The sequence below is a fragment of the Chaetura pelagica genome, unplaced genomic scaffold (assembly GCF_000747805.2).
Source record: "Chaetura pelagica isolate M959 unplaced genomic scaffold, ChaPel_1.0 scaffold104, whole genome shotgun sequence".
Taxonomy (NCBI): domain Eukaryota; kingdom Metazoa; phylum Chordata; class Aves; order Apodiformes; family Apodidae; genus Chaetura; species Chaetura pelagica.
In genome coordinates this window covers 5,742,203-5,762,821 of record NW_009953786.1, presented here as the reverse complement: position 1 = coordinate 5,762,821, position 20,619 = coordinate 5,742,203, and the positions used below count along the sequence as shown (strand labels likewise).

The following is a 20,619-nucleotide window of genomic DNA, read 5'->3' as shown; positions in this document are numbered from 1 at the left end:
ATGGGCTCCCTAGTGAAAGAGGTGTGGCGCTACTGAAGATGATCTAGCAAAGGGCCACCAAGATGACTAAGGGATTCTCCTCCTCCTCTCATGTGAGGAAAGGCTGAGGGAACCAGGACTGTTCAGCCTGGAGAAGAGCAGGCTTGGGGGGAATCTCATCAGTGTGTATAATTGCTTGAAGGGAGGATGCAAAGAGAAAGAGCTAGGCTCTTTTCAGCAGTGCCCAGTGACAGGGCCAGAGGCAACAGGCACAAATGGAAACCCAGGAGGTTCCCTCTGAACATCAGGAAACACTTTCTTACTGTGAAGGTGACTGAACAGGCAGCAAGCCAGCAAGGTTATGGACTCTCCATCCTTGGAGATACTAAAAACCCCTGCCTGGTCATCGTCATGGGCAACCTATTGTAGTTGACCCTGCTTGAGAGGGGCAGGTTGAACAAAGATGACCTCCAAAGGTCCCTTCCAACCTCAACAATGCTCTGATTCTGTGAAATACTAGCACTTCTCTCAGCACAGCAACACACAGTAATTGGGCAGGAGTGGATCCAATGCCCCTCCTACAAGCACCAGCTGATGTGGCACTTGTGGTATTTCCACATGCTTCACAGCCCTCTCTTAGGTGAGGCTGTAGTCATACCTCAAAACCATGGTCACAGACCTGCTTGGTCTTCACTGTGTTTTTTTCTGTATATATGCTTCTACTTTGCAGTAGTTCAGCTAATTTTGTTTAAACATTAGGTTTGGCACTTAGTGTTGGAACGATATACACTAGTATTAATGTACTCCTTTAACTACATAATCATCATTCCACTGCTTTGAATGTACTATATTAAGTCACTCCAATGCAGTCTTGTATTTGTGTGCGTTAGATTTGTTTTCCTGAAACCCTGCAGCTGTTTAAATGTCTTTTAAAATTGGTTTCAACTGGAGGAATATTACTGTACTACCACATTTCATAGTTAAATTTTAGTAGTAAAAATAGTGATGCACGAAGTGACAACCTAAATAGAAAGGGACAGGGAGTATAAAGAAGTGTTGCACACTATATCACACAACAGGTGAATGTCTGAGATCCTGTTGAATCAGAGCCTTTCCAATGAAAAAAGATAAAACAATCGACAATGAAGAATATCCACTCAGATGACTGAAGATAAATCTTAACATACCTAATAGCTTCTGCCATCTTAGTGCTTTCCTTTTTTCTATCGTCTGTTAAACGTCGTATAAAATAAATAAAATCAAGACCACAGCAGAAAATGCTACCGACTGCGCTGAACAGCACAAGTTTACTGTCATCTGCAGCTGCTGTGTTCAGTGCACTTTGGACCTCCTTCATTACCTGAAAAATAAAAAAATCATTAGCATCTTATTACATCTTGAAAAAGTCCTATACTGTTCTCCTCTCCGCCTCCCAATGAGATTTTTTGACATCTTAAATTTCTTCGGAGGATCCATTCACCCATCATTAGAAAAGGTAACTTTTTCATTATACCAAAACAATACAGTTTAAAAAAAATGTATATTAGAAGCTTTACATTTCAAAAATGTAATTAGACTAACAGAATAAAACCATTAAGAGAAGATCTATTAGATGTTATCTGTAACTAAAGTACTCGTTTAGCATTTCTGTACTTTGGACAGCAGATGGCATATGCAACCACTCCAGAAAAAAAAGAACTTTAATTCAGGCTAAAGCATGTTTCAAGTTGCACTTCATAAGTCACCGAGTCTTATGCATATCTACATGTTCAGGTTACATCATTAAAACTCGGCTGAATTACACTTCAAGACAGTTGTTAAATCTTGCAAGCAACAACCTGAATCTTGTTTCATGTATGTTTGTGCCTCAATAACAGGCATAAATGAGGCAGAGACTCCCTCAGCACCCTTCCCCTCCCCAAATCAGAATTGTTCTGACCTCTGGATTTAGTGAATTATTTTCAGATGATTTTGTTGATAGCAAAATATGTGTAAATCCATCTTGTTTCCTGACAACAATGTCTCTGTACCGGTACGCACTCTCCGTTTGCCTCACGCTGAAACGTAGCCTCTTATCAAAAGGTTGATCTCTCCTGTCATCAATAAACCTCCGTTTGCTGGCTGTCACTCCTGTTACAGATGTCTGTATGGTGGTTGTACCATTGGCTGCTAATGCTTCCATAAAGGTGGATGTACCTGGAAATAGTTTAAACAATAACATTCTATCAATTGCATTCTATTTGCTCAGCGGTTTCAAAAGCCCTGTTAGCATGAAAACACACCAGTTATATTAAGAACATAAAGCAAATATGAAACTCAGTCTTCTCAAAGGGACCGAAGTGTTACAGAAATAGACCCTGTGCACAAAGCAAAATTAAAGTGACTAAGGGATCCAAGAAATTAATTTTACATTTTGAGAAAAGACATTTTAAATGAGCCTAAGAAACCCATTACCATATGCTTATTTTTAAAAGGAAGGGCAAGGTTTCATGTTCCTAATACCCATACACTTCAGTAGGTTAATGCTCTTTCTACCTTTCCAACATCCTCAAGTTCTCTAACAGCATCAAGATTGCAAAAAAGAAAGCAGAAGCCTTTTGTTTCAAATGCCATGAGAAGTTAATCTAGAGAAGCAAATGACACCTACAATAAGCCAAATAAAGGACTTGATTGACAAGATCATATAATGCATAATAGTCTTTAAAGGAAAATGGAAATTAAGGAATACAGACTATACTTCTGTGAGAGGGAAATAAGACCCATGCAATGAGAGATATTTGAATGGATTCATAGACAATGAGATATTTCTCAAGTCTAAACAATTTTTGGTATTAGAATTGGCAAACACAGCATTGTGTCTTTCTGGTCTTGTTCCCAGTCACTTAAATAGAATTTGAAGGCATGCAAGTAACCAGGCCATTCCTCATGACACAGAAGGGACAGGTTTTTCTGTACTCCACATTAGAAACATAATAACGAATAATGAGCATTTATAAGAGAACACCTTGGAACTCTAATCCAGCTGCATGTTAAAGTCTTCACTGCATGTTAAAGTCTTCATGTGGAATCTCAAAAAAATTTGTGCCATTAATAAAAATATGCACCGGGGGCGGGACAGACAGTAGGGTTAAAAGTCTTGGAAAAAAGTGTTACAAGCCAAAACAGAGAAGTTTTGAAAAGCCTTTTCAAAGGTTGAGGTTTGAGAGTCTGTTAAAATCTACTGGATCACAAACAGGTACTTCAGGACATCAGGTGTATGACGTCTTAAAACTGTACAAGGAAGTTACTAATTAAATGCCATTGATGCCATCTTGCTTAATTAGTCATTATCTTTTTGAAGAAGATGTATCTTTAAAGTTATAATGTTTGATGCTATGATTTTTTTTTCCCGATGATACTTTAAACATGTGTGTACAGTGAAGACATTAAACAGTCCCACCTTAATAACTGGAATATCCTATATCTCCACATTTTAACTGTATTCAAATGTTTACTTCAACTACGAGAGAGATACTAAGAGAAAGGTTAGTGAAACTACAACTTAGAACATTATACAGTGGAAAGTTAATATTTTATATTATAAAAAGGTTTCATTTATTCCCAAATTTTTCATGGCTTATCAAATTTCTTTTTTTTTTTTCATTTCAGCAGAATAAAAAAATATTGATGCATACCAACTACAAAATTGATGAGGAACGTTTTTGGTACTTTTCTTTATAAACCACACTATGTTGGTGGTGTTGGTGTTCATCCCTTTAAAAGACATCCTTGCAAAAGAGATTTTATGGCTTCTGTCCTAGCCAGAGTGAAAAAAGTGAGAGAAGTGAAAAAAGTAGAGAACCAGGTGAGCACAATAGACTACACCAAGCAAAAAAAAAAGTCAGTAAACTTGTGTGAAAGCTTTGAGTAGATCTTTTCCCATGACTTGTACTTCTAAAGACATACTCAAATACCAGAAAATTACCTCTAAGGTGTAAGAGGCAATGATTTTACACTTTGAGACTCAAAACTTTTGGCAAGACCCACCAACACAATCACCACACAACACTTTCCATGCTTAATGAATTGGCAAGAACCTTCCTGAGTTTATATACGAAGTCTGTCTGCACTTGTCAATAGCTGCAGTTTCAAACCACAAACAAGGGACAGCTGCAGTTCAGTGGCTGGAGTCTCCTACATCTAATCTTGTAAACACAGTTCTAAGATACTTAGAAGGGAATCAAAACATGTCATCTTTAGAAACCATAGCTCTGTGCAGGGAGATTTGCTCAGCTGGTATGGATTAAAGAACAGCACTGACAGAGTTAAGATACATTTGTCAGTTTATCATGACCACTGCAAGCCTGTGACCTCCTGCACCTTAGATTGTAGGAGGGTCTTGTGAATTCGGTCATCAGAAGTGAAGAGACAAGTCAGCGATGCAAAGCAGTACTTCATGCTTTGTGTAAATAGGCAAAGGTTGCCTATCACTGGACTGTCTTGGACATGTGTTGCAGCAAATGAGGAGGAAAAGTTCCAGAGAATTAAGTGTGTTGCCACAGATTTCCTCACACCATGATTTTATATTGAGGTTACTTTTTTCTACGTTAATTACGACTACGTTTTAGTATACAGATTTCATAACATAACAAAAGCAGTTACACATTTTAATACATTAATGGCAATAGCATATCAAAGACAAACCAACCAAAACAGCCCTCTTATTTCAAACTTGAGCTTTCCAAAAATAATAAGGGCTTGGAAAAAAGGCAATTTACCCTAGATATTGTCAACTAATGCAGAACTATGTTTAAGAGGTAACAAACAACTCCTGTAGTTACAAAAAACCCTTTCAAACTGCAAACTATTAATTCATGTAATGTGATCTTCTCAAAGGTGAAGACATACTACTACTTCAAAAAACTTCACCATACAGATGCAAAATTAAATTAAGAGGACTACTTGGTTTTGCAGCTGCTGATCAAAACCTGATTAACAGTCACCATTTTCTTGCAGCTGCTCTTAGGAAAAAAAAAAAAGCTATAGGCAACAGATAAGAAAGGAACAGGTCTTATTCAAGAGGAAAACAGACACAAAATACAGAAGTTGCAAAACAGACAGAGCAGCAAAGGTATAATCATCCCCATTCCACGGGCAGAAGAGAGAAAAAAGCCATCTCTCCAAAATATGAGTGGCATAACAATTAAAATGCACGATGCCAGACATCTAGATAAATAGACTTAAAACAAGCAACACACAATTTCACAACAATCCAAAAGTTACAATCCCAGGCTCCTCTCTAAGGTATTCCTGCCTCAATATCTCCCAAATTCTGAAGTTCAGTTTAGCTCACATAGAAAGCTTAGAGTACTAACACTCCCCTCCCAGCACCAATACTGGGGGCACAACAAATATGCTCTAATGACAGGCAAGACTCTTTTGCATGTTTCTTTTCAAGTGCACATGTACTAGTGGTGGTATCCTTAATTCAAAGGTTTGTCTGACACAAGATGCTGTTTCTGAAAAGCTTAGGACAGATATCTAAGGAATGAGCATAAGAAGATGGGAGCTATGAGCAATGCTGCCCAAGTACTTTCCTCAACTCCAGCAACGAGAAATTTAGCAATTTGCATGCCCAGAACCATAAGGTGCAAGCAAACCATGTAATTAAATCTTTATCCTCCATGGGATTGTCCAACTTACTTTTGAAACCACTATGGTTTTGTCTTCCAAAGGATCTTTCTGCAGTAAGTTCTGCAACTTATATCTTTCTTCATTTCTTTCATCATACCTCTTCTCCACATTGATTAGCCCCAATTTTATTTACCATTCCTTCTTCCAGAAGCCAGTCCAAGTCCCTACTACATCTTGGAATAGGATCCAAAATGGCATTCAAGATGGAGATTTTTAACATGGCATATTCAAGCCTTCTTTTTTTGTCTTCTACTCCTCCATAATAATTTCTAATGCTTTCTTTGTTGTTGTTGGTTTGTTGCTCGGCTTTGTTTTGTTTTTAAAACTAGCACTGAGCAGGTGTTCACAGAAAACTACCCAAAAGAAACAAAATGCTCTTTTCCTGAGCAGTAGCATGTAGTCAAGAACCAGTCACTGCCCAGGCATGGTGGTATGGTTTGCTGTAGGCATAATTTTGCATGGATTTTGCTTTGTTCTCTCCTTATGGCTTGGTGTTCATCTGTGCTGAAAGTATCGTCTCCTTTTAATAATGAAATCACTCAGTATTTTCAGATATGTCTGCAGTGCTCACAAGGAGCTTGAGGGACCTTCATGCACCAACCACATCCTATGCTAAGTGACGAAATGGTTAATAAGGTCTGTCTCTCTTGAATAACAAATTAACAAACACCAGCAATAACAATTTCTTAAAGTGTTAACTGCAAAAAAATAACACTGTGATTGTTACTTATTACAACTCAAGTTCCAGAGAGGAAAAATATGATTGGGGGAAATCATCACTAGAAGTAAATTGTTTTTTTTCCAAAGTCCTTTCTATACTTTCAGTGCATACATAATCCACAAGACTTCATGGCAGCTGTCCAGCGTGGCTTGCCTCACATTCCCTTTTTGCCTACTAATGGTGGTGTTTTGCTACATGCTCAGATGTACTAGCAAGCTCTAACTGCAAACACTTAAGCTTTTCCAGTCCTCACTGTACACTACATCAAATATTTCACACAGTGACACACCAACTGTAGACAGTGATACTGCAGTTTCCAGCAATTTTCCTATCTCTGCTTCAGCAAGTACATAGAAAATATTTCTTAGAATTGCAGCATATTGGCACAGATTATAGAAATTAAAAATGATGGTTCTAAAAAACCTCTATATGTGACCATTTTTTGTCTGAGTGTATATATTTACAGCACTTACATCTTGAAATCAGACAAAAGTTCCAACTTCCTTTGAAATGTCACTACAAATATTTGTAAGAAGAAGAAAAAAATCTTAATTTATTGTACATTTAACCTGAAATACACTTTAGCTTTGTGTTTCTGAAAGTGTTCAGAAGGCATAGGTAATTTATAAAAGAAAGATACACTTTACTGACATCCTTTCAGAATATGTTATATTGATGCAGCACACAAAACGACAGTGCTACCAATAATAATCTGCACATACCCCAGCATTAGAACAGGCATCCCCAAAGATGCCTGGGAGGAGAAAGGCATGGGGAAATGGTCCTGTGTCTTCAAACGATGGGCAGCTGATCCCTGTGATACCCTGCCCACTGGTGTTGAAACCTCCTCAAAACTCTTACTGTTGGGAGGGGGAGGTGTGTGCACTAACTTTATCTTTTCAAATAAAGTTAACCACTTCTTGATTCTGTTTCTAGGAAATAGTCACATAGGGAACCATTACATATTCTTCAGCCAGCTTCTGTTGTTTTTGCAAATACGTCAACTTTTCATACACAAAGAATGTAGGTTTTAAGCGCAGACTAACAGGCAAATTGTTGTGGTAGGACTCGGTAAAACATCAGCAATAGATAACCATAACTCAGTAGCAACCAATCCTGCAGTGGCTGGCAGGCTTGGTTGTCAGTGTCTTATCTCTAGTTTGTAAAACAAGCCACTTTCTCATGCCCTCAATTCCTCTTTTCCTTACAATGTGTATAGGTGTTAATTTTAAATGCCACTTTGAAACATTGTGCCTATAAAATCTATATTTCTTCCAGGACACCGTTGTGGACAAAATTAACATGAGAATAAAAAATCCACACATGCACCCTTGGTCATACTTCTCAATTCATCCAAAAGTTTTTCAGTCCTTCATGACATTTTATCTAGGCTGCCATGTCAAATTTGGAGTAATACGGTCTATAGTAGCTGTTTTTTCCTTCTGTAGTTCTCTCTGCTTCTTCTATTACTTACAGCATTGACATTGATCAAATATATTTACATGATTACAATGATACTGTTAGGAAGATGGCAGCATTACTGGTTGCATTGGACATATGTTATAGGCTATTTAATTATTTTTGCTTTTGAATGTCTACCCTTCTCAAGAGCATAAGCACCCATGTGAAGACAAATTTGTAATACCAACCAAACCCACAACTAATCAGAACACACAATTCTACTACTGTGAGTGGGCAGTTGTTACAACAGAAAATTGCAGTTCTCCACCCTCAAGTTGAATAGGTTTATCTTAGTCTGACTATTTTAAGTCATATAAGCAGAAATAAAAGGCTTACATACTTTAAAAAGATGGAAATAACATAATACTAGATCTAGCAGTTATTAAGACCATGTCCATAAAAAAAAAAAAAAGGATAACATTAATATGTAATTTGGCAAGAAAGCTCCTAAAGATTCTGAGTAAGTTTTACTACCGTCAAAAAGGACCTCTGCATTTTTATGCACAAGGTACTGAGTAAACTTTCCACATGCTGCCTTACAGTGGACAAAAAAACGCCTAACAACTCCAAGAGGCTTTACAAATGTATCTCTATTCTTATTATTTCACCTGAAATACATAAATAAACACTCATCAGATGAGCAATTATTTTTCTTGTTTATCGTGGCATCAAGATAAATTAGGATTGCTCTCTTCTCCCCTTCATTTTTAGACTCATTTTGGACTAGTTTTTCTTCCACTGAATCTATAATCAGGACACTACTGACAAACAGAGAACAGTGCACATGATCATTCTCACCATTTTAGCTGTTATTAAAGTGGTTGTAAGAAAAAACAAAACAAAACCACACAAAAATACCCCAACAAACTACTTCCCAAACTCCTCTGATATTACTAGAGTAAAAAAAAATCCCAGCCATATTTCACAGTAGCATGCATCCAAGTATTTCGTGGGAGAAGGAAAGAATTAGTTTCTTTTTCTCACAAGCACAATCAAATAAGACAAGCCTTTCCCAAGTTAGACTCCTTTTTGAGACCTGTTAACACTGAGAACATTTCATAAGGAAGAACTTGTCTGTCATGTCCTTTGATATTCTTGGAGCTGAAGGTTATGATTCTGCAGCATTCATTCGAAATGCTCTCAAACTTGAGAGCTAAGTAAGGACATCTCTTGGGGCTCATCTGTAGAGGAAAGCTATCTCAAAATAGGCTAAGGTTTAAACTTGAAGTATACCCTGCTATTTCACACTAACTCCTAAGGTGAACACATTCTATATTAAGAGCCCTTCATTGCAATTTAATCCAATCCCTAAAGTGATCTAAAAATTTGCTCTCTTCCTGTGGAATAAGTGTGCTCTAATGTAAGGCTAGCTTAGAAGAGATAGCTGCCAGAAACACCTCAGGCAGTTTCCTGTATAGACACAAACACATACATGCAATGTACAAATAACATAATTCTTGTAGGAACATACAAACTTTCTAAAATCTTTTAGCTACATTATGAATGAGATTTAGATAGATGGGTATAGCACCATTATCTTGGCAGAATACTGTCTGTCATCTGCCTTCTTTTTGAAAATGTCAACAAGTATTCACATTTCATTCTTGTCACATATATGAGAATTGAAGTACCAGAGTTTGCAAGAGTTCCATTCACAACTGCCCACTGAAACATTTGGTATTTCAGTGCAGAAAAGTATTAGGCAAACAAGGCCAGAGGACTTTTAGGATTTTAGAACTCCTAAGAGAGTATCTGGAATGAGCATCCCTGCTTTGATGAAGCATCTCTGGTTTTATGTATCCTACCTCAAGGAGCTATAGGTCTTTCCAGCCACTCCTTGACATCTGTCATTGATAGATGTTTAAAACTCCCATGGGGCATTCAGCAACAGGTTCATTAAGAGGTGGTCAATGAATACATCACCTGAAGCCATATGAGCTTGCAGAACAGAGGCAATCTTCCAGTACACAAATGCACACAGCTGTGCGTGTTAACATGGCCAGCAACACCCTATACTTGGGTAGCCTGCAATACATAATGTTGTTGGCCAGTAACATGAGAAAACTGCTCCGCAGCAGCACCCACATATCAGAAATTATGGACTTTGACAGAAATACCTGTCTGGGGTGGGCAGAGAAAGCACAAAGGAGGAGTCTCTGCAGTCTTCATGTGAGGTCTTTGGGTACTTTTTAGAGATTAACTGAACATCAGATTGAAAAATGCTCATGCCAAGCAGGTTCTTACTTTTGATTCAGGGATACTCAATGGAAAGCAGTCTGGATCAGAGAGTAAAGGACTTGAGCCAAGAAAATTTCTTAAAGACCCTGCTTTTAAGCAAAGCACAAAACTGCTATTTACTCCACATCTAAAGAGGCACTCACAAATTGTTCTAGGTGCAATCTCTTCCCCAGTTTTTCCTATGTTTAGGGAAAATAAGCCTGTACTAAAAGCAGGATGATGAAAGGTATCTTTGGGTATCTCGTGCACCAGGTGCTGAATAGTTCAGTGCTTTGAACTAAAAAAGTGATTCAGGACAGTGTATCATCTTGCCAAAACGTCTTTTTATATTGGTGGAGAGTAATAAATCCCAAATATGATCTACTGGCAAGAGCTGAAATGAGGCATGATGGAAGGAGTAAGTAAATACAACCTGTGCTCTCCTGCTCTCCTGTTTGTTTTTGGCAAACCTAGTTAGGATCAGCAGTTCTGTAAGGACATGCCTGAACTGGAGAACTCATGGAGAATATCCAGGATTCTTTATTCTTCCTATACTAAATAATAATAATAATAAATCCAACAACAAAAAAAACCCACAGAAAGTCCTAATGGCAACAGTAGGAGACCACTGAGAATAAAAGACTTGGGTCACATGCTTTGCATGAGAAAATTTTATATCCTCCCTCAATTGGGCTTTGTCCTGTGTTACTGCAGGCAACTACCAGAAAACACAATAGACATTTGTCTTCACATCATCTTGCCATACAGCTTGACCCTAGTGCAAATGGCATGGTTCTCCACATTGCAGGATTTGCAGAGATAGCAAAGATCTTGAACATGGCCTTGAACATGAGTGTTGGAAAAACACCCATCATAAGAACATGTTTTCATCAAATTTTGAAATCAAAAGCATAGTGGTAAACAAGCAAATAAAACAAAAAAACCCGAGGCTCAGGATTAATCGCAAGCAAATAATCACAGCCAAAAGCAGGGAGCAGAGAAAGCAATGCTCCAATCTCAGCCAGCAGCTGGGAGGGATTGGAGGCAGTGAGTAGCCCTGACACAGCTGGGTGGATCACACATGCCTGGGTAGCTTTTGCATGCCTACTGCTCATGTTGCTGAGGAAAGCCATCAGCTTCTCTTTAAGACCTTAGGCTTCCTTAAATATGACAACAGTCAGTGGAGTATAACAGTCTACGAATGGGAAAAACCTCAGACATAAAACCTAAACTGGCAACTCCATAAAGCACTAATTAAGTAGTTAACACATGCTGCCATACATAGAGAATGGTGCAGAGCTGCTGAAGTGGCTTCCCTCAGGCTACAGAGCAAGTCAGTATAGAAGCCAAGATTATTAGAGTTACAGGTGGTCTCAATCCCCAAAAGCTACTTTCCCCTGTAAAAATCTGCTTTTATAAAGTACAGGATTTTCTTCTTTCCAGAAATTATATGTATCTAGATTAAAAGTACAAGTAGCAATATTGATACTATTCCTAGTCAGAGGAGACAGGCAAGGAAGCTACAGGATAAGCACTATGATATATAATGGGAACATAGTTTCAGCAGCACCAATATATTAATATGAAATCACAGCCTTTAAGAAATTATGAAGACTAATATTAGGAGGCTGAAATTTTGAAGAAAAAAAAATAATGAAGAAATTAGAAAGTTACAGATGTGGCAAAGGGGCAAAAAAACCCCCAACCAACAGAAAAAGAATGTGGTTAAAGGCAAATTTCAGAACAAGTTTAAAAAAACCTGTGAAGAGCTATTTTAGAGGGCAAGAGTCAGGAACTGCTATGAACTGCACCAAAACCAAGGGAGGCATGGTTAGGCACCGTAATGCCTATTGCTGCACAAAAACAAGAACAAAGTAGATCATATCTGCTGCTTTCAAAGTGTGGAATGGCCTCAAAGAGAATTCTGAAGCTTGTATAGCTGGCAACAGGATAGATAGCAAGGCTTATTTGACTATTTGGGGATGGAGGTAGGAGCAGATCTTTTCTCAAGTCATACTGGTGTGAGCACAGTTCAAGAATCAATTTGCAGATATTGTAAAAATCATCACCACATGTGCGTGGAAGGACTTGGATCCACAACCTGGCAAGATGCAAATCTGGGGGGAAACTGCCATTTTAATTTTGAGCTTGGGAACTGTTGTCATTCCAGTTGCTGAAGTTCCAAATTACAGTACCAGCGCCTCAAATGTTCAGAGTGAAGTCCATAAAACTGCGCTCAGACTTGTATTTTCTAAGAGGTGGTTAATGGGTGACAGGCTCTGAACATCTTTAGATATGGTAGATGCCTAAAATGCAGAATCTTGCCTTAGGAAATAATCCATTAAGTATACACAGAGAAGCCAAGCATACCAGAGGAAGTCACTGCAAATATCACATACACACAAATAATGGGACTATTACCTGAACTATTATGAGCTCAATTTTAATTTGAAAACCATTTAAAATATGTCACAGATGAAACAAAATTATAGAGAAAGTACATGTCTGCTTGTTTCCTGAAAGCTGCCAAGGACCCACCTGTTCAAGTCCAATTCCAAACACTAAGCAAATAGAACAAAGGAAATAATAATAATAATAATAATTTTTAAAAAAACAAAACAGGACAATATCAGCAAATTGAATTGAAACTTAATTTCGACCAAAATGAATGCTGTGCAGTTTTAGATAAGTGTGTTATGTAAAAAGATATTTCATTAAATACTTGTTAGACAGATAGCATGACATCCCAGTCATAAGGAGAGGGTGTATCAATGGAACTAAACTTATACAGTAATTGAATTATTTTCTTCAGGAGTGAGATGTAGCTTCAATTAACTCCACATGGTTAAATGGGTCAATAGGAACTGAGGGGAAAAATAGAATATGCTATACTTACAAGAAAATAGGAAGTAAAGAACACTGGGAAGAATACAGGGAGATGCTAAAACAGATAAAGAACGGGTATTAGAAATATAAAGTAAAACTCTAAAGTTTTCATAGTTACAGATGCTAAACACGAATTATTTTTCCAGTGATAAAAAAATATGAGAGGAGAATGAGAACAAAAATAAGAGAATGAAATGTAGTGTAAGTTACAAAGTCTATTAAAATATTAGCGAGGAAACCAGCATGCCATTAGACACCAGAAAAGATTTATAATGAGTATGAATATATTGTACATATAACAAATGACAGACTAAAAGTCTTGAAAATGGCAAGATTGCTGACTTAAGAATAAAAGGAGAGAAACAGAAAAATGTGATCATCTATATGAGAAATGTATCATAGTAAATAAAATGCCTCTGAGACTTGCTTGCTTAAAGACTAGCAAATTTGGAAGGTATCTTGAGTAATAAAATTTGAATTGATGCAGTTCCAGAAAGACTTGGAAATATATTAAAAAAAAAAAAGTCTTAAATCTCTGAAGTTTATTTCTATTTATAAGCAAGGCTGTTCTCAAAGTCATGTTTCAAAATGTCCTTGCAATTCAAACCTACTTAGAATCCAAAGAAGTACCCAGGAGATCCATACTGGGCAGTGCAGAGAAATTTCATCTTCTTACAAGAGTTCACTCATTTCTTGCCATATATTTTACCAATATTTTGCAGTTTCATACCATTACAAAACACACATCAGAAGCCTTGCTATTACATATGCTTACATCTAATGTAAATGTCAGGATTTTGAAATAAATAACACAAAAGCAACCCGGTCTTGCTCAGTGTCAAAGCTGTACCCATTGAATTAATGTTATAAAGCTGGAAATACATTAAAAAGTAATATTTTTCTATATAAAATTTATTTTTCTTTGTAAGATCCTAAAACATGAAAGTGTCTATTGATGCCAAAAGATGGAATTTTGTAACAACAATGACTTCAGTGTTGTTGTATGATAAAAACAGTAACATTCTGTCATTGGGAGCATGATATACAGAATTATAATAAACTCTGCATCTGCATTTGATCTCAGAATGTGTTGCTGTATCACTAGTATGTTGTCACAAGGTCAATAGCTACATGAAACAAAGATATCACTTAGTTTTCTATTATGATATTATCTAGACATCAACATATTGGTGATTTACAAACTCAAACACTTTATCCATTTTTAATTACTATGGTAGATGACTTTTCCAATATAGCTACATCACAGAAGATACTATATAATCGGATATTTCCCCCTAGCTCAGTTAAAATACTACAGAGATCTCAAACAAATTTATATTCAGATATTATTTTGAATAATTTCAATTAACAAATGCTGCTGTGGAATAATATTTTTTCATTAACTCCTAAACAAAATTATATGCTTACTGAAATCTCTAGAAGAATGAATTTGGTGTCTTGCTGAAATAAAAAAGATTTTTTCTTTTGTTTGTTTCTAATCTGGTAAGAGACTATGAACTAGAAGCTGCACAATCATGTGCTGGCTCACATGAGACCAAAACGGCAAATGTTCAGCCCTACTACAAGGAGGATCAAGTCTACTGCTTGTCTGTCCTTGGGCTCGATTGTTCTTGCCAGCACACTAGCTGCCCCATTTAGCTGGAAAGGTCAAGAAAAACAGCCAAGGATCTTCCATGAGCTTCTTCACATCCCTGCGATTCAATATGGGCAAGCAGCACATATTGAATTACTTTTTGGTACTTAAATACTAATGTATTTAAGACAACAGGAAAATCAAGATTTGTTTCCCTTCACTGCTCTGTTTCTTCCCCATATCGTCTACCAGACTAGAAACACATCATTTATCACAGGAATTTCTGTGTAACCCAGAAACAGGGCAGCTGGGTTCCTTAATGCCCTCTCTCCCTCCATCAATACCTTTGCTGAACAACTCAAAGAGAGCTTCCACAGTGAAACCAAACTCCAGTTTAAAACTATTTACCATCATCAGTGTTCATACCCCGATTTAACTTTCCACTTAAAGACAGCTGGAATCCTAAACCAAATTTATGAAAAACATCAAATATAGTTCAACTACAACAGAATATCTGGGAAAGAATATCAGTGTTTTCCTACTTTGTGATCATTATTTGGACAGAAATATCAACTTATGACTAAGTAGCAAGACATGAGTAATAAACTGACATAAACAAATGAAGATAAGCCAAAATCCCCACAGAAACTGGCAAAATTTACTTAGCAGCAGGAACAAGCCAAAAATTTTTTAGAGGGTGCACTGGATTAGCTTTCAGCTTGATCAGTTCTTGAGTGTTGCTGCTGACCAAGCAGGGCAGCGAGAACGTGTGGGAAGGGGGCCGTGGATCAAGAGGACAGGATAATTGAGAGTTAAGTGTAAAGAACATTGCAGGAGAATGGCAGCCAATTTTTCACAGATTTAAATAATATACTGACTAGCAGATAACAATTTTTTAAAAGAGTAGGTATTTTCTCATACAAACCTTATGAGCTCAAGTCCCAGTATTGCAAAACAAACTCCAATGCTACTGTTTTATCCACATAGGAAACTGGCAGAACTGAAATAATCAGAGAGCAGCTACTTTTTTAGCACTACATACTCTTTCATGCTCTACACTCTTAAGCTTTTAAAAATCACCACAGACAACAACCTGCTGTGAATCTATTTTCTAATGTTAATTTATACTGTGGAAAACGGCCTGTGATATAAAATCCTCAAACTTGCTCAAACAGAAAAATCATGAGAAAAATGGTTGCTGGTATCTGCAAGGGACGTACAGCAAGCTTTACTGCCACTATCAATTTGTAGTTTATCAATGCTTACCTAGAAAAACATGAAACAAGAAAAGTAGTCACAGAAAATAAAATGGCATCAGAAGTGAACAGGATGTCCTGCTGAGACATGAGCTACAGTGGGAAGTAGGAGATAAAGCCACACATCCACTGAGGCTGCCACAGTCTGCAGTGGGGTGGAGCATGGACAGGGACAGTCAAGAGAAGCACAGCTATTTATCACCTCTCTTTACGAACAGGGACTTCCCTGCCTGCTAGGTCTGATCTGGTACTGTCCCCACAGCTTGACTTCTGACTATAATAAATTGTAGAGTAAAATGTATGGAGTAGGAAAGGAGACTAATGTTCAAGCTGAGGCTCCACAAATCGGTCTAACAAATACTGCAGTAAGCCTCAGGAAAAGGTTGTTAGAGAGTGCCCTGACATCTCTGAGAATTGTATTAGCAGAATACGTACTCAAACAGCTGATTTGGGATTGTGTATTTGCTGACTGTCAACTTTTTGAAGGACAAAGAAATAGAACAACTGATACAAGCTCTAAAGTTGTTGGGAAAGCTCTTTTTCTGAAGTACTAGATACAGTAGACTTCATGTCAAAACACATTCCTCCTGCTACCTGCCATGACATGCTGCCCATTGTTACAGTTGTGTTACAACACAACATTATGTTCAGGGAGACACTCACACACTCACATTGTGCCACTCTAGGTGGTTCTCTCACAACTGCTCCTTCCAAAGGCAAGCCCTTCACTCTGTGCTACTGTGTATGTCGGCCAGCAAGCAAAGCCTTTCCCTTTCTTTTAGGTTGGTTAAGGTTTAAAACATTAGAGTTACAAGTTTAGCATTTCTTCTTCCTTTTCATTTAGCTTATATGTGTTCCCACTAACATACAAAAAATGAATATAACAATGACTATAAAGTAGGAAGCAATCAGGCTTAGAGAATGAACTGGAGACACAACAAAAAAGCCCAGGTGGTTCTTTTATTTTCAGATTTACTTTTTCTTTGTATCATCTTTCCAACAGTTCTGAACCAAAATAAAAATGCTGGTTCAAGACAAAGACAGATGTGTTTTTAATAAATTGGACTAATTAATAAATCACACCCTGCTCTTTCCTGTTCTAAGCTCTGCTTTTGTTACAGTTTCTATTCTATTGTTAAAAAAATGTTATCCATATTATTCAGAAATAATATAATTATAGCACTTATTGCTAGACTTAAATGCTGTAGTTTTAATTCTTATGGTGTATGAACCTCAATACATATTACTCATGTCATTTGTAGCAAAGATAAATGAGAAACATTACAAAGTTTGCAAACACTAGGGTTTAACTCAATAGATTCTCCTTGAGCAGGTTTAAAATTGAAGCAGAACAAACCCAGCACTATATCCTACAGGTTGCTTTAAAATTAATAACAATGTTAGTCCCACATGTGTTTAGCTGAAGGCCAGAAATTACCTGAATTCTAAGATTGGAAAGATGTTTCCCTTATGTGGTAAAGGGAAACCATGCCTTGAATTCAAGGCCTGTAGTGTTTCAAGATCACTCTTTGAATGGCTCTGTCAGTGATTTGATTCTGCTTTGGTACCTTGAAAAACTACATTCAGTGGTCACAAGGCAACGGGAAGTAACAACTTCTCACAATTATTTTCCTTCCCAAAGCATTGGAGAACAACACCACTTCCATTCAGGATTCCTCTACAAAGCTAAAAGCATTTGTCCCACACAGGCTCTCTGGTGAGCTGGTGCTGATGGTCCTGTACAATCATACTACACAACCGGGTAAATAAGCAGGACTTGAAAGCAAAAAAAGTGAACTATGGTCCATTTAGCATGCATACACTGCCCTGCATTGCAATTCCACTTTATCATATGTCTGAGAGGGGTTCTGATGCAACTAAATACTTCAACATTTCAATGTTGAAGTAAATTCAACCCAGACACCAAAAGCAAAATGAGGTTCCTCCATTTTGCAGTCCTCACAGGCAAACATGGCCCAACAGAAAACCAAGCATCTCCAGAGACATGAGAATTATTTTAACTGAAACTTGCTCTCATTAAATCTCTTCCCCTGCATCCTTGAATTGCTACAATCATCAATATTTCTGAAGTCCCAAAGGCATCAACAAAAGCAGATGGCATTCTGACTTTATCACACTACCTAAAACACCTTCTGCTCCACCCAGATGACTGTCAGACAGAACCTACCCTTATTTTGCTGTTCCTTGCTTTTATCTCTGCATGGTGATCCAGCAGCTATTTGTCTTTTTACTAGCTGGCACATTCTTGAGCTACAGGTGTTTCCCCAATGGATTCCCCTGCATGTGAAAACCATTTGACTGAATCAACAGCAGCATCTACAGAGCAGCTTGGGGTGGAGGATGAATTAGATTACAATAGTTGAGCTCTATTTCCTAGTATTCTGTGATGCATCCAGAATCATAAAATGGCAGGTTGGAACAGATCTCAAGGATCATCTGGTCCAACCCTTCTAGGTATGAACACAGTTTAGGTGAGGTGGCCCAGCATATGTGATCACACTATGTAGCATTTATGCCTTTCTGTTCTGACTTGAAGGCAGCTGCCTTTCAACAAGCTGGAATACAATAGAAAAAAAAAAAAGGTACCTGGACTGATGGTATCAGGTGCAGATTAGCAAACTGTGGTCAGTGACAATCAGATTCTCAGCTAACTGCTACCTTCAGTCCTGATGGGGACTGTGGGGACTTTCAGTTCTGTGGGGACTCTGTCTGTGTTCTTGGAAGAACCCTGGAGGGAAAAAATCTTCTGTGGACATGCCTAAATATTTGTCTGGGAAGCCACAAGCACAGTTCCAATATAAATCTGTACCTCTACCATAAATTTTTGGGTCTCATACTATGTAAAGTCTTTGTAAGGATGTTCCTATAGAGTACAGTCTCCATTCTCAATTATCATTTCTAGCATGACCTCACTGATGTGAAAATTACTTCTATTTTATGCCTTATTTGTAAAACATTTCCAAATCAGGAGCCTGGACTCTGTGACTGGGTACAAGAAATAATAACCTTCTAACAGGTTCAAAATAATGATGAGAAAAATAGCCTGTGGTAAGAGAAAACTTCTAAATGATCAGATTAAAACTGACAATTCCCGTTTCTCCAAGGGTAAGGAACACAAACAGTCATTCATCTGGGGAAACTGCTTATCTCCTTGGTTTCAGCACAACCAAACTACTATCTAAATTAAATATGGGTGCTATTATTGGATAAACTTTGTGCAATACCTTTTGGACTGCCTAAGGGAGTTTATGGCCAACTCAAGGAGTCATTATCTGAGATGACCTTCTGCAATGCTTGCTGTTAAGCTAGAATTTGGCAGGTTCACAGCAAAGAGGTAAAGCCAGTCTGATTTATCCGACACTGTCAGCAGTTAAGTGCAGACCATAGTAAAATCACCTTCCTCTTGAAGTGGAGGAGCCAGGAGTATCTGATTAAATAATAGCACGAGTACACATAAATAGTTGAAAGCACCATATTTCTCCTGGCTTACTGCATTTATTGAAGGGAGGTGACAACAGTTGCTTTTTGAGGTTATTTTTTCCCTTTCTTGAATTTAAAGGTGTTTTGCAACTTCCTGTTTCATCCAGCATTGCCCACTGTTACTATACTACTTCTGAATGCTGAAGTTACCTGGTCATCCAAACCATATTGAGAAGGAGGTGGGGAAACGAGGTTTTCTGTAAGTCTCAGCCAAAGTAAAGCCAGATCCCTCTAGAGGAACTTCAGGTTCCTCCTTCTTTCCCCGCATTTATCAGAGAAACATCACCATGAGCCAAAAGAGCATTCAGTAGCTGAACAAGAGTTGTGGGAGGGTCTCCCACACTGGCAGTGCTGTGGGCCCCCTGCCAGCACACAGTGTCAGTCCCAGGTGGGCAGGAGGAGGTTGGTGCTGGTGGTGCTCGGTAGATGCAGAGAGGATACAGCAAGAGCACAGAGTCACTCCTCTGCAGCAAAGCATGGGATTATGTTATAGAAAAGATGAAAAAAGCTGATGAAATTCATCAGGAGGGAAAGGGGCAGAGGGAAAAGGAGTTGAAGCAGAAAGAGTCTTCAGTTGGGTGCCAACAGCAGCAGCTGGCTTCCATTTGTTGAGCAGTGTCTTCCCCCCCTGGCCTGCTCAAATTGAGCCTCAGCTGTCTCTGCTCCAACCAGCACAGCCCTCCCACCACAAAAGGAGCTGGTTACAAAACTCACTTCCCTCAAACAAATAATAAAAACAAAGCTTTTTAAACAAGTCTAGCTATTGGGTACAGTATTTCTATGCTGAGGAGATCCATTCCCTTAGAAGGAGACTGCATCCTCAGGTGTTAGCATTATGTTAGTAGGAAACATTTGCAGGAGCTGTTACATTCATTTCCATGCCAGACTGTAGACTATCTTCACACAATGCAATGGATAAAAAGCCAACAGGGTTTTGCTGAGTGTGCACACAGTCAAACATTTTTAGAAAGACTTAGAAGGCGGCCAAGTCTGAACAGATTTTAACGTGACAACAAAAGCACATCTCTGACACAAAGGCCAATGCTCTGTTAAATTCCAAGTCATTGCACAAAGGCTTGCGTGAGGAGCTGATGATCAATCACCTTCTTTCATAGTTAAGACATTCAGAAAGCAAACTGCTGGGCAATGTATGATGTTCTCAGGATAAGGGAACACCTAATATCCCATACCTTTCTTCCATGTAATTACTTCTGATGCAAGTACAATATTCACCACAGAACTTTCTGCTATTGACTTTTTCCTTTCCTTTTCTTTATTCTTCTGCTTATGTTTAAGTTTGAATAGTAGGTGAAGAGCCTTAGGTTCCCCCC

General features: G+C 38.0%; 1 protein-coding gene across 1 annotated transcript in view; it reads right to left on the bottom strand.

Annotated features, from left to right (window-relative positions):
- Nucleotides 1-20,619, bottom strand: part of CDYL (chromodomain protein, Y-like) — a 63,147-nt gene that overhangs the window by 6,692 nt on the left and 35,836 nt on the right. Inside the window, exons 3-4 of the mRNA XM_010000972.1 lie at nucleotides 1,919-2,175; nucleotides 1,167-1,339 (exon numbers count right to left, since the gene is read on the bottom strand). Of these exons, the coding sequence (XP_009999274.1) occupies nucleotides 1,167-1,339; nucleotides 1,919-2,175 (430 nt within the window). The remainder of the gene's footprint in view (nucleotides 1-1,166; nucleotides 1,340-1,918; nucleotides 2,176-20,619) is intronic.